At 39.0% G+C, this 12,953-nt stretch overlaps 1 protein-coding gene across 1 annotated transcript in view; it reads right to left on the bottom strand.

The window, feature by feature from the left end:
* The window catches only part of neur (E3 ubiquitin-protein ligase neur), a 31,000-nt gene extending 28,498 nt beyond the window's left edge, over positions 1 to 2,502 (bottom strand). Inside the window, exon 1 of the mRNA XM_018505973.1 lies at positions 1,659 to 2,502. Within this exon, the coding sequence (XP_018361475.1) occupies positions 1,659 to 1,980 (322 nt within the window). The 5' untranslated portion in view covers positions 1,981 to 2,502. The remainder of the gene's footprint in view (positions 1 to 1,658) is intronic.
* Positions 2,503 to 12,953: the final 10,451 nt, after the last annotated feature.

Raw genomic sequence — 12,953 nt, 5'->3', positions numbered from 1 at the left:
ACGAAAAACAGCAGGAATTAAGTTTAACACCTAATAAATAAAAGTAAAAACTGTGATTCAACACAATCGAATTAAATCTTTGGCGATGTTTTTTTTGTTTCCCCCATCATTATGCTCAAAATTTTGTAACGATGAACATGTGAAAGGTAAAGAAAAGAATGGACGCAATAAGTATCGAAAAATCGCGCAAAGGATTGAGGAGTAGTTTCCGGTTACTTTGTGCAAAACTGTCGTCGATATGAAAGACTGAATCGCAAAACAAGGATATCTGATAAAAACGCTGCGGGATGCTGGAAGTGAGGCGAAGAAGCTCAAGTCAATGAGAAGCTATATATCCTTTTGTGCTGCGCCTTCCTCGTGGAATTCAATGGATCGTCCATTGAAGGAAAAGTCGGTCAACGAAACACAGCTCAGGCAGTAAGTTCGCCATGAAATGAGCTTTTATTGAAATGGAAACAAGCGTGACGATACATTCTGAAATCGGGACAGTTGTAGGAAACGAAGCCCCTTCGTAGCCAGTATTTTTCGATCAACTTCTGTTGTATCGTACCAACTTAGAATCGATCACGCATCCAAAAAGGATACGGGTTTGCTGAAGTATCTAAAAATTAATTTAGCCAGATATAAATCTGCAGAAAATGATTTTGTTGGACAAAATAATTCTATAAAATGCTTAAACCTTGATGCCAATGCTACAAAAAGTTTTAATATTCTACCAACCAGCTTGATCGTCCTACAAAATTACTTTGATGATCCAAACAAAACTATTTTCAGATTTGTAACTAGCTAAATTTTCAGAGATTTTAGCAAAACCGTTCTTCTTATCACACATCGATTGGTTGTTCTGCAAAAATCTAGTACATACAACACTAATAACAAATTTTTAATTGAAAGTTCATTCTTTCCCCGAAATTATTACGTTCTATCTACAAGTTAAATAGTTTCCCCATATATAAAACATATATTAATTTTTTATTAGAGTTAAAAACCGCCTCTCGACACAAATACCTTCCTAAGTAATAATAGTATAATAATAGTATAGTTAAACTTCTCCCAAAATATGATGAAAAGTTGAAGGCAGCAGATCCGTCGTCAACAATTATTGGACTCGCGATAAACCGCCGACGAACCGCAGGGAAAAGCCAAAATTGTTTCCCCGCTCGTTCTATCGTCGTTTTCGAGTTTGGAGATTCATTCCTCGATGACGAGAGAGTTTACCGCTCGGTTCCAGCAATATTCATTGGGACGCTCGACGAATTCAATTTTATAGCAACGATTTGAATGCAGATCGCTTTGGCAAGAGCTTTGGGAATATGATACACGATGTAATACTAGCTAACATTCTACAATAAAACATCAATAAAAATATATATGGGGAAGTCAATTTTTTTCGCAATTAAATTCTAAAATATTAAATTTGGTAAATAGACAGATATATAAAATCAAAAGTTGGTGAATCCAAACATTGTTGGTTAATTGGATAAACTTTGTTCCGTCAAGCCTCATTAATAAAGGAAGCCTTCCGAATGTCGTTGACCGGCAAAATCGGACAAGTATCGCGGAGCAGGGTATGTGATCGATCGATTAGTCGCATGATCGGCCGAGCAGTGACCGGAAAGCATCAGAGACAATGAGGAAGTGATGGAGGTGTGGCTCACCTAGACCCATCTTGCGCTTGAGCTTCTTGAGCACTTTCATCTTGCTGCGCAACGGTGCCAGGATGTTGTTGTCGCCGCTGTTGTTGTGCTGCGGCGACGCGCTTGGCGGTGCGTGCTTGCCGTGATGGTGATGATGATGGTGATGATGATGATGCTGATGGTGGTGGTGGTGATACGGCTCGTAAGGTTGCTGCTGTTGCTGCTGCTGCTGCTGCTGCTGCGACTGTTGCACGCTCGCGCCGGAACTGCCGACGTGGCTGCAGCAGTGACAGGGGTGGCTGCTTTTGCTGCCCTTGATCGCACACTCTCCGGACACCCCCATAAATGTGGCCGTACTGCTCTCGCGAGTCAGGCGCGAAAAACCGCGACTACGGGGGTGTAGATGAAGACTGGAGGACTATAGGGGAGCAAACGGCGCGGAATCGATATACGAACGATCTAATTCCGATGATCTCACTGACGATCGCACTTTCGGATCACTTGATCGCGAAGACAAGATTTACTCCCTCAGCTTCTCTTTCACAACACTACGCTCGGTCGTCAAAGTCGTGAAACTACCCTAAACGAAAACGTTAACGTGAAGAAAATCTGATGGAGAAAACGACCGAGACATGAAAATTAAACGTGACTCCGTAATCCTTTCCCGTTCAGATTGTCGTTTATTCGGCGATGTGTCTAACGGGTGGACGTCGCGATCACTGCGCAAACCTCAAACCCAAGACAGAGAGAAAGAGAGAGAGAGAAAAGGGACTTGCGAACAAGACCGCGTGTCACGGCGGCGAATGGGGCGATCTAGCACGTAGATCGCAGATCGCCTGCGTGCCCCGTCGAGCGCCCTGGGACGACTGACTGTTTTCTGTCGTGGAGCGCGAGAGTATTGCCGCAACGCGCGCGAGCCGGCGCCCAATGAAACCGGGCGGATCCCCACCGTTCCCGGAGATGGAGGTGCATGGAGGGGTAGACTGGCACCTGGTGGACAGCTGCCCTTTACCTGGCCGCGATGCACCCGGCCACCCCAACGCACGAGACCGGGGATACATCGCCGTCCAGAGAGTTATAGGGTATATACCAAGCGGCTGAAAGAGAGGACTATACGACTCCTCTCCATTAATTTCGACCTCTAGACTAGGCCGTCAAAGTTGGTTCGCACGATTCTCTTTTCACGTGAGATTCTAGGAACACAATTCCATTCTAATGACCGAAACTGTCGTTTCACAATGAGAATGATTAGTGAAAAAAATCTCCAATTGTGTAATAATTTAATCGAAAAAGCCTTCTGAGAATATTATCGTTCGATTGGTAACTTAAAACGTGAAAATGAGGCGGCTGTAACTTTACAAAGAATTGATAAATTACTTCTATCGAATCGAGTAGGAATAAATCCACGAGCGCGCGCTGCAACGTTTTGGTTCCCGACTGGGAAATGCGCGCAGCTCGAAGCGTATCGAGAGGAAGATCGTGTTTCCATGGGATTCAAGATGCGCCTCTCATCCCATGACGACGCGGACCAAGATCGCCGCGCGAACTACAAATTACATAATAACAGATAAAAAAAGGAAGAAAAATGATATTCGTGGCGCACGACGGCGTCACATACGAAGAAACTTTATACAGGTACCCATATCCCTTTAATCCGTCACGCGCGAAGACCACAAAATTCGTTCAATCCCTTGCGTCCGATATTTCATTTAATTTCCATGCGGGCACTTTCAAAAACGATGCAGGAGTAATGTATTGGTATAAGAGAGGATTTTTAATCACGATTAAATTAAAGGCGGTTGCATTATACAAGAAAATATATATCAAAAGGGAAGAGCGCGATCTCCTCCAGGAGAGATGAACTAGCTTTTTCCGCCGGATAAAATTCAATTTGCGGGAAGGAGACACCAAATCGACTTACGCGCGAAAAGAAACATCATTATGGCCTGAGTGAAGGGGAGAGAGTTATTGGATCTGTATATCGAGTTGAGATGAAATCGAAGTCTCGCCAATCGATACAACGGATACTCGCGAGAATTCGATGCTTTTCATTTCCGACATGATAGAAACTTTAATAGCATAAATGGAACTAATATAATGGCAAATTTAATTTGATGAATTAATGCGTATATTAAAATACACTAATTTAATCTAATGTAAAAGCTTATTGAAAAAAATGATTGGCTGCTGCAGCAAATTACATGATAAAATATGGCATAGCATTTTTAATTGGTTGCAGCAGTCAATTTTTGGTTGCATTAGCCTATCGGAATCCTATACTGACATTGCAGATAGGCTAACGCAATCAAAAATTGGCTGCTGCAACCAATTAAAAATACTATGCCATATTTTACCACCTAATTTGTTGCAACAGCCAATCTTTTTTTTCAGTATAGATTAAAATACTGATCTAATTAAGTGTAAAAGTAAAATGCAAATACTTCAAAATATAAAGTACGTATTTTACCAAACAATACAATAAAGTGTATTGAAGGTTTTAGTTACTTGTTTTTTTTTTATTTATATGAAATTCATATCTTTACATCAATTTGTTTTATGTGCATTATAAGGAGGTCCAACCGAATTCGCTATAAAAGTCGATTAGTATTAAAGAGGGAGAGGAAAAAGAACAACTACAATGAAAACACTTGCTAATACATGTTGGCGCAACCCCTTCATATCGATGACCTTGTTCGCAATTCTCCCCCCGTTTGCTTTTGTATGTCGGTTACGACGCTAAATGACTCGTATTCACAGAGACCCCATCGTCCGATAACTCAAATTTCGCCGACAGGTTGCGGCATTCGTGCAAGGTGCATCCGATGTGCAATATTATGCACCCTTGCGAAGTACCTACGGTGCCGTTACAACAGTTTGGAAAAAACCGCTGCTACTTTATCTGCCCTATCGATTTCGCGCCTATAAAAGAATTATGCAACCGCGTCAAAAAGGAGAGAGAAATATAACTGTTCGTGAAACAATGACCCTCGACAACACAATGTCACTTTGTCAGCCATTGTTCCAACCGTTAACGGGATATAGTCAGACGTCACTGGACGCGACATTAGTTTCCATTTACATCAACACTCAAATAATTCTCATTCGTTACGTCACAACGCAGTTGAATTCCTTTTCATTCTGACAAGTGAGATTCAACTGAGTTTTTACCTACAATCTGCACAAGCTCGAGACGTGCTTTCCTTATAGTCTTGTTAACTCACATTAAAAGTGAGATTATAATCTTGTGTTATTACGCGATAACTTTGTCATCAAAGTAAGCAAGCGGTGATGTCATTAGCCGAGTGTAAAATACTCATGTAACTTTAGACTGAGTATCACTTGCATGAAAACAGAAAGCAACTATTGTTTTCTGTAAGGCGCGAATGCGCTCGGTACGAGTAAAGAAGCGCAAATATGCGAAAGTCAAATTAAAACGGATCTACTCGACCGCGCGGCTCTCGAAATGAAAAGGCGTTTGTCACGCTATGCGGATTTCCTCTCGCTCTTGTGTGTGCATGTCGCGAGCATTTTCATTCACGGCGGGGGGTAGGAAACGAGTCGGCATTCTCTCTCTCATGTACGGATGGGAAATATGCCCACGGCACCGTGGCCGCGGCTTCCTTTCGCACATCCTTTTCGTCGGTTTGTTTTGTACTCGACCGTCTCTCTTGCATAAACGATTGCGCGCGACAGTAGCAACGGGCGCCAATTGTCCGCCTTCATTCATCGAAATTCAATAATGTACAATAGATAGACGCCGGAAAGCTTCTCGAGATGCGGAAGGGCGTTCATTTCAAATACACGGAAACAATCATTTCGCGTTGTAATAATTTTATGTAATTGTACGTCGGAGATAATAATAAAATATAGACAGCTTCGTATTTCTTCTATGCGATAAACAGTTCTCTCGTAATGAACGCGACAAGTAACTCGAGCCTTTCATTCCCGTGAGCGATTTAACGATTTAATTATACAACGCAGCAGTTCCGTAAGAGAGAATAATGACGGGACGTCACAGACACGTCCGAAAGTACGCTTCTTACATCGCCACCTCAATTAATTCCCCACTCGTCTCTCATTATATCCCCACTGTACGCGGGCGCGCATTGTTACTTGCACACGCGCGCGCACGCATGCGGCCCATATGTGGCTATTTATATGCACGCGTGGCCGCGTGCACGCACGCACGCACGCACGCGCGCGCGCGCGCGCGACGCGACCACGTCCTTTCTTCGCCGCGTCGCTATACCGTGATGATAATAATACACCTCGTTGACCGCAAACATAGACACGTGAATTTCAGAATGCGAGTGCAAAGGAAAGTCCTTTGCCGAAAACACTTTCGGGGAAAAAAAATCTGACAGACTTGACTTTTCCATCCTTTGGAACTCTCTAAATCTGAATCAGTGAATAGGCACTAATTACCCAGTGGAATACTTGGCACTGGATAATTAGTGAAGTTCAACTAAAAAAGGAAGAATGTTTGAGCATTGTATAATTAAAATACTGATATTTGCGTGTTAATTTCAATCTTCTAATACTACATTCATTGAATTTATAAAACGAGATTAGTTGGATCACGTAATAAAGATTAGATAGGTTAGGGATCTCACATTTCATTCACTGATTATCATCAGGGGAATACTTGACACTAATATCAGTGATTATCCACTGATTCAAATTTAGAGAAAAGGAAATGTGTATCTTGTCGACATTTATCGCAAAATTTAATGTCTTGGATTTGTGCGAATAAACTTTTACAGGATGAAAGTCACTATAATGGCTAAAATATGTCATAACTTGAGCAATATGGAAAGAATAGTTTTGTTAAATTATCTAATAAAAATTTTGCTAGGTATAGATCTGAAAATAATTTTAATAGTCCAACAAAATTATTTTCAGATTTATATCTAGCAAAATTTTAGGTCTTTTATCAAAACCGTTCTTTACGTGAAAGAGTACAATAAAATGATACATTAAACAAATCCTACTCAAGGAAGAGCTGTAAAATTTAAAAAATAGATTCACGCCTTTAAAGATTAAATAGTTGGATAAAAATACGGAATATATCTTTGAACATTTAATTTGAAATTTATCGAGATAAAATATTTTTGTATAAGTGGAGTATTTTTTTCTCTCCTTTACTCCAGGGATTTTCAACGCCAGTGAATCGACGTAGCTCACGTGCCCTCTGCGATCTCGTGGAGGCGAACGTGAAGCCTCGCGAATCCGGCCATAGCCTCGAGGAAACGGAAACACGCCTCGGTAGCTCACTCACCGCCTTCACGGAACTTAAAATCCGACCGGCGATACGTTTTGGAGAACGCTCAGAGAAATACACAATGAACAATTTACTCGGCGTTTCTCTCTCCCTCTCTCTCTCTCTTTTTCTAAACTTAGCATGAAAATAAGATTTAATATTTACAGACAAAAAATATGCTTCTTTACTCTCTAAATCTGAATCAGTGGATAGTCACTGATATCCAAGTATGCTACTGGTAATCAGTAAATTAAATGTGAGATCCCTAACCTAGTTAATCTTTATTATATGATCTAACTAACCTTGTTTTAGTGCTTAAATTCAATGAATATGGAAAATTGAAATGAACGTGCAAATATCAGTATTTTAGTTAAATAATGCTCAAACATTGTTCCTTTTTTAGTTGGACTTCACTGATTATCAGTGCCAAGTATTCCACTGGGTAATTAGTGACTATTCACTGATTCAGATTTAGAGAGTATTATTTTCATAAGTTTCATAAAAGCGTGTCTTTTTGTATTCTCCAAAGCAGGATTCTAATTATTGGGTTCCCTCTTTTATTTTCCAATCGTGCTGCACTGAAAAAAAAATGTTTTGTATAATTTGTAAACGTATATATATTTTTGATACGATTTGTTAAATTCACATGAAAATAAATTGTGCATCCGAACAACTGATGTTGGCTTTGACGGGCTTGCTTTGTATTATTATTACTGAAAGGTTTTTGTAAGTCACATATCATACAAAACATTTATCTCAGTATGGGTTTCAAATTTCCGATTGCACTTTCAGGAAACAACCGAATGATAGCAGGCTAGCTGCAAGGGACTGTATTGTACATTCCCTTCATTCCGCAGCGTCAAATAAGGGGTTGTTCGGTCCAGCATCTGTCTGCCATGTCGTCTGATGCCGCGGCGCAAGCAAGCAAGCGGCGGCGGCGGCAAAATCGCTCGAATCGCGCGCAGATGCGTCTCCTTAATAGGGATTCCCGGAGGCGAGGATGTCAGCAACGCGGCGACCCGTATGCATATAACATAATATGAAATAGCGGAAGCAAAGCAGGATGGCAGGAAGTTGGAGAAACCGACGTGTGCGCGAACCGCACCTCTCGTATCCTCATCCCCTCGTGAAAATGTAGAAAGCGAAGGGAGGCATTCTAGAAGTATATTGCCGGCTCGAATTACTATACGATACGCGACCCCCCGAAGAAGAGGGAACAGATAGACGACGGATTCTCCAACGGTCGCTAACCTCCCACATTGGCTCTCGATTTTCTCTCGATGCAGCTGATTTCGTCTAATCTCGAATTTCCTACGGTCGACTTCATTGACGTCACGGCGAATTGACTAAACGAGGTCGCCGTTATATAATCGTTAGAGATTTCGTTCCGATTATACAAACTATGAAAAGTGGCAAGTGAAACGTACAGTAACAGTGATGTTATAATACATTGTGTTTGACGTAACAATATTATGATAGCTAGAGTTTGTAACTTTCTTTAACAGGGTTTGGCGAGAGCGTAGTGTCAAATAATGAAATACAACGGCCAGCAAGGCGGACTGGAGTCTTCGCTTGCCTTCGAGCAAGGAAGCGGAGATACGCTTGGTAATCCCTAGGCGGAATTGACTCTCGCGTCGAACGGGCAATGCGTCTGAAAGCAATCCGTTCGGGTACGATAAATTTGGAGTATTACGCACGATCTCTCGTAAAAAAAAATAGAAAAGCATGCAACGCTTTTCCTCGACGGCGTTTCAGTCCCATTCACAACTCGGCATTTGCGTGCCGCGTTCGAAAGTAACGTTTCCAAAGGAATAACGAGGCAGCTTTTATTCAAGATTTAGAACGCTGAGAGAAGATCGCCGCGATTTCTCTCCCTCATCCTTTCTAAATCGTTTTGAGGCAAAAGATTGTGTTTCGCAATTTAATATCATAATCAATAAAAAGATAGGTGTATTTCAAAACATCAAAATTAGATGCGTGGGAAGAAAAAATTATGCACAAAATATTTGTGTATTTTCGGGGCGATATTTATTCGCTTTTGTGACGCACATGTGACAGTATTACAGATATTAAGGCACAATATGCTTTGACGTACTGCGTGCTTTTAGAGGCACGACACTGAAGACACGAGTCTCTAGACTAAGTTGACCCCATTGTGCTACAATCATTCTATTATCACTCAATTTGAACTGATGCACGATGTCGTGCACATGTAGGTACGAGACGTAAAGAAAGTACGTTGCTTAATATTGTTGAACGTATTAGTGTAGGAAAGCAGGAATAACTCATCCAATTAATTTATCTATTTTCATGTCATACATATGGGTGTACTGTATATATATATACAGGGTGTCCCGACTTTTTTGCCAATCACTTTTGTGTAGATAGAGCGGACTAAACTGAGTCAAAAAGTCCTCTACCATTTTGCAATTTTCGCAATAGTTAACAAGATATTAATTACTAAAAATTGCAAAATACTGGTCTTGAATAATTTTTTACTCAAATACTATCAACTTTACAGAAAAACTGCAAGAGACAAAAATTATTTACTTTCTTCTCATAATTTTTTCAGAATTTTTTATCAACTTTTTGCAATACTGCATTTTCTTATTTTTACCAACATGAGAAAATACGGTATATAGAATATGAAAGTATCTGTAAAATGATATCATTATAATTGCAATTCAAATATTTTCTCAGTCGAAGAAATTTGGAACATATAAATAAAATATGAATTACTTAGAAATATATTATATAAACATACAAGCACCTACAGTTTGTATATTGTAAAAATTAATTTTAATATTCATTTGCTAATTCCTTTACTGAATAACGGCAACATTTATTAATCACTTCGTATTAGCAATTCCGGATCGATTAGTGTGGATGTGTTTGTAAAATCTACGAAACGTGAACTTTAAAACCAGTGAAGAACAATTGCACTTTATTTGCGGTACAATTAAACGTGTGCCGACAGCTGCATACGGGCGTTATCCTCTGTCGCGTAATGATTCTTCAGCTGTCACCCTATCATTCGAGACGAGACAACGAAATGCCCGGTCTCTCGTTGCCGCGGACAATACCTAAGTGCACCTGTCCTGGCGATGTCAGGAAACTCCCGACGCCACGTAATAGCGTCGATGCCTAAGGAAATACCCCCTTCCTTTCCGCTTATGCGGGTCGCTTTATATCTCCTCTTTTTTATCAGTCAGTCGCTGATAAATTCGAATGAATAATCTATAACGGATACTTGGTGAATTTAAAACTTGGTGAAAAAAAACGTCGCGAACGAAGTTCCTAAAATGAGGACAGCTTCATCACACAAAGCTGATAAGAGCAGCACTCTCCTCAACGTGGCATCGTGCCAAGATCTAAGGAACGCGACGTTTAAAGATCTAAGGAACGCGACGTGCTCGAAAACGCGTTATAAATTCAAGACAATGTTAAATAAACAGGCGGATAAGACGTTTGATCGGCGACGCGTGAAGCACCGAGAGTGTAATATGGATCGGGTGCTCAAAGTGCGTATACAGAATGAACGGTTTGTTTAGCAAGTTTATAAAAGGCGTTCACACAGATTAGGGCGAGTAAGCCGGGAGAAAAGCGCACGAGATGCGGACGACTGTTAAGAGACAATCACGGTGTAATCGGCTTTTTGGTAGCGACAAAGGAGACCATTATCTCATTGCTTAAATAAACGCTTATCGCCACGCTGCAGCTTGGACAGGTCGTATCAAAAGTAATCTTCGAAACGGCGCGATACAACGTAATGACTTTCCATGATCTATTATTGTTTGTGCAAATGCAAAAAAAATGTTCAAGACTTGGAGGATTAAAAGTCCTTTATTTACTAAATTAAGTAAAAAAAATGTTCAAGACTTGGAGGATTAAAAGTCCTTTATTTACTAAATTAAGTAAAAAAAATGTTTAATCAATATGGATAAAAAAAATTAACCTTGTCAAAGATAAAAATTATCATTTGATTTTTCTCTCATAAATCAATTCTATTAATATAATTAAAAAGCAAATACATTCTATTTCATATCTGAAATATTTTGTTACAAATATTTGATCATAAAATGATACAAAATATGAATTGTCTCGCCAAGTTTTCACATTTTTTTAAGTAATTTTATCCTAATATTTCTATATGTAAAATAACAAAAGAAATTGGTTTAAACAAAAAAAAGATAGTTTCCTGCACAAACAAATCACCAATGTTACTTAAAAGAATTAATTTTTCGAATAATATTAATTAGATATTTTTTACTTGGTTTGTCTAGTATCATCGGCTAATTAATTTATATGCAAATATACTTTGCGAAAGCTACATATATTTCGATAGTAATATTATTAGTTTCTTAAGAATTGTACATCTAAAATATCGTAATATTTATTGAAAAAGATAAACATATTTTCAAACATTTTTCAAGGTAGAATTCAGAAGAAGCTTAAGCTTTGTCTCGCCTTTTTGTGAATGACAGCTGATTCATATGACGATATTTGAACCAATTCAACGACCATACGACATCCAGGAAATGATATCCACGAAAAGAGTAACATGGTCAATGTATTGCCTTTGCGTCAGGAAGTCCAAGTGTGGATTGTATGATCGTGCACGCGATCAGTAGCGTCTGCTACCAAAGTATAACATTCCAATAACTACACGGAAAAGCAAGCACGTGCGTGCCTCGCAATAGTTACGCCAGAAGTGAACGGCATATGTAGCTTCGTTGTTGAACGAATATGTAAGTGAGTGAGTGATCCAATGCACCTGGCTTGCACCGTGAACGGTGAGGGAAGTTTAACTACATTCAATTGCAATCAATAAAATATATAACTAAAATATAAATATATACATTGATTTTAGAAAATTTAAGCTAATATATAGGTACAAATATATAAACCACGATTATAGGAAATTAAAGCTAACAATCCAGTTAAAAAATTAAGAAGCAAATTTTTCTTTCCCCTTTTCATCCACTTTCGTTTAAAGCGTCAAGCGAATCCTTTTCGAATTTGTTAGCGTGAAGCAAATTAAAATTTTACATGTTTGGTCATAAACATTTTTTTTTATACAACCAGAAGGTGTAGTTCATTCACTATCACGTTCGCATTTCGGCAGTTACGCAAAGCAGATGTTCGATCTTAAAAAATGAAGATTGACTTCCCACCCAGAAAAAATTCCAGGATAAAGAACAGGTGCTTGTAAAAAATCTCTCGAAACTTAGAATCGATCTTTGTGCGGGAAAGCACTAACTTTATTTTATCGTCTTCCATAATCTATAGTTTTAATTAATGATTATTTAAAAATTATAAAGCAGATGTATATCTATTCAAAAATAAAGAAAAAGTGTTTTGTGACTTTCAAAACCTCGAACGGTTTTCTGATGCAAGGTTGCGCCAATTTTCCTTTTTTTGCTGATTTTTCGGCATTTTGTCACTGGCATAGCAAATACCTAGTCATCGTTGAGCTAACATGCTCGATAATGGTTTCCTAAATCGTTTTGTATAGTCGAAAATCTTTTGTAGGGCTTTCACGTTCACCAAGAATCATAGGGCGTGATTTGAGACGACAAAATCGGCAGCTTTGGAAGACGCAAGGATGCAGGTAGTTATACCTACTGAGCTATTTAAAAATCATCTTTAGAAACTTCAACACATGGAAAAAAGTTTTACAGTGCGCTTACAATGGCTTCGAGAAAATGCACAGTATATTATCAAAGTTTCTTTCTGTCGTCTAACATAATTATTATAAATTACCGAAGATATACACTGTTAAGTCTACAGTGTAAAATTTAACCTAATTCGCCACTGCTCCTACTCAATACATCGTTATTTTATATTAAACAACGATTAAATTTGACACTATATAGTTTCAAATTTAACCATTGTTTTAGTATAAAATAATGATATAGGTATTGAGTAGGGGCGTACTAGCGACTTAAATTAACAGTAGTGTATTCCGTCATAATCTAAACAGAATATTTAAACCTCTCCGAAAGTCAGTACCTGCGATTGGAAAGTATTAAAATTATGCAAACACACACCGCCAA

The sequence above is a fragment of the Trachymyrmex cornetzi genome, unplaced genomic scaffold (genome assembly GCF_001594075.2).
Source record: "Trachymyrmex cornetzi isolate Tcor2-1 unplaced genomic scaffold, Tcor1.1 scaffold223, whole genome shotgun sequence".
NCBI lineage: Eukaryota > Metazoa > Arthropoda > Insecta > Hymenoptera > Formicidae > Trachymyrmex > Trachymyrmex cornetzi.
Note: the sequence above shows the minus strand (reverse complement) of the source record. Positions and strands in the feature narration are given on the sequence as shown.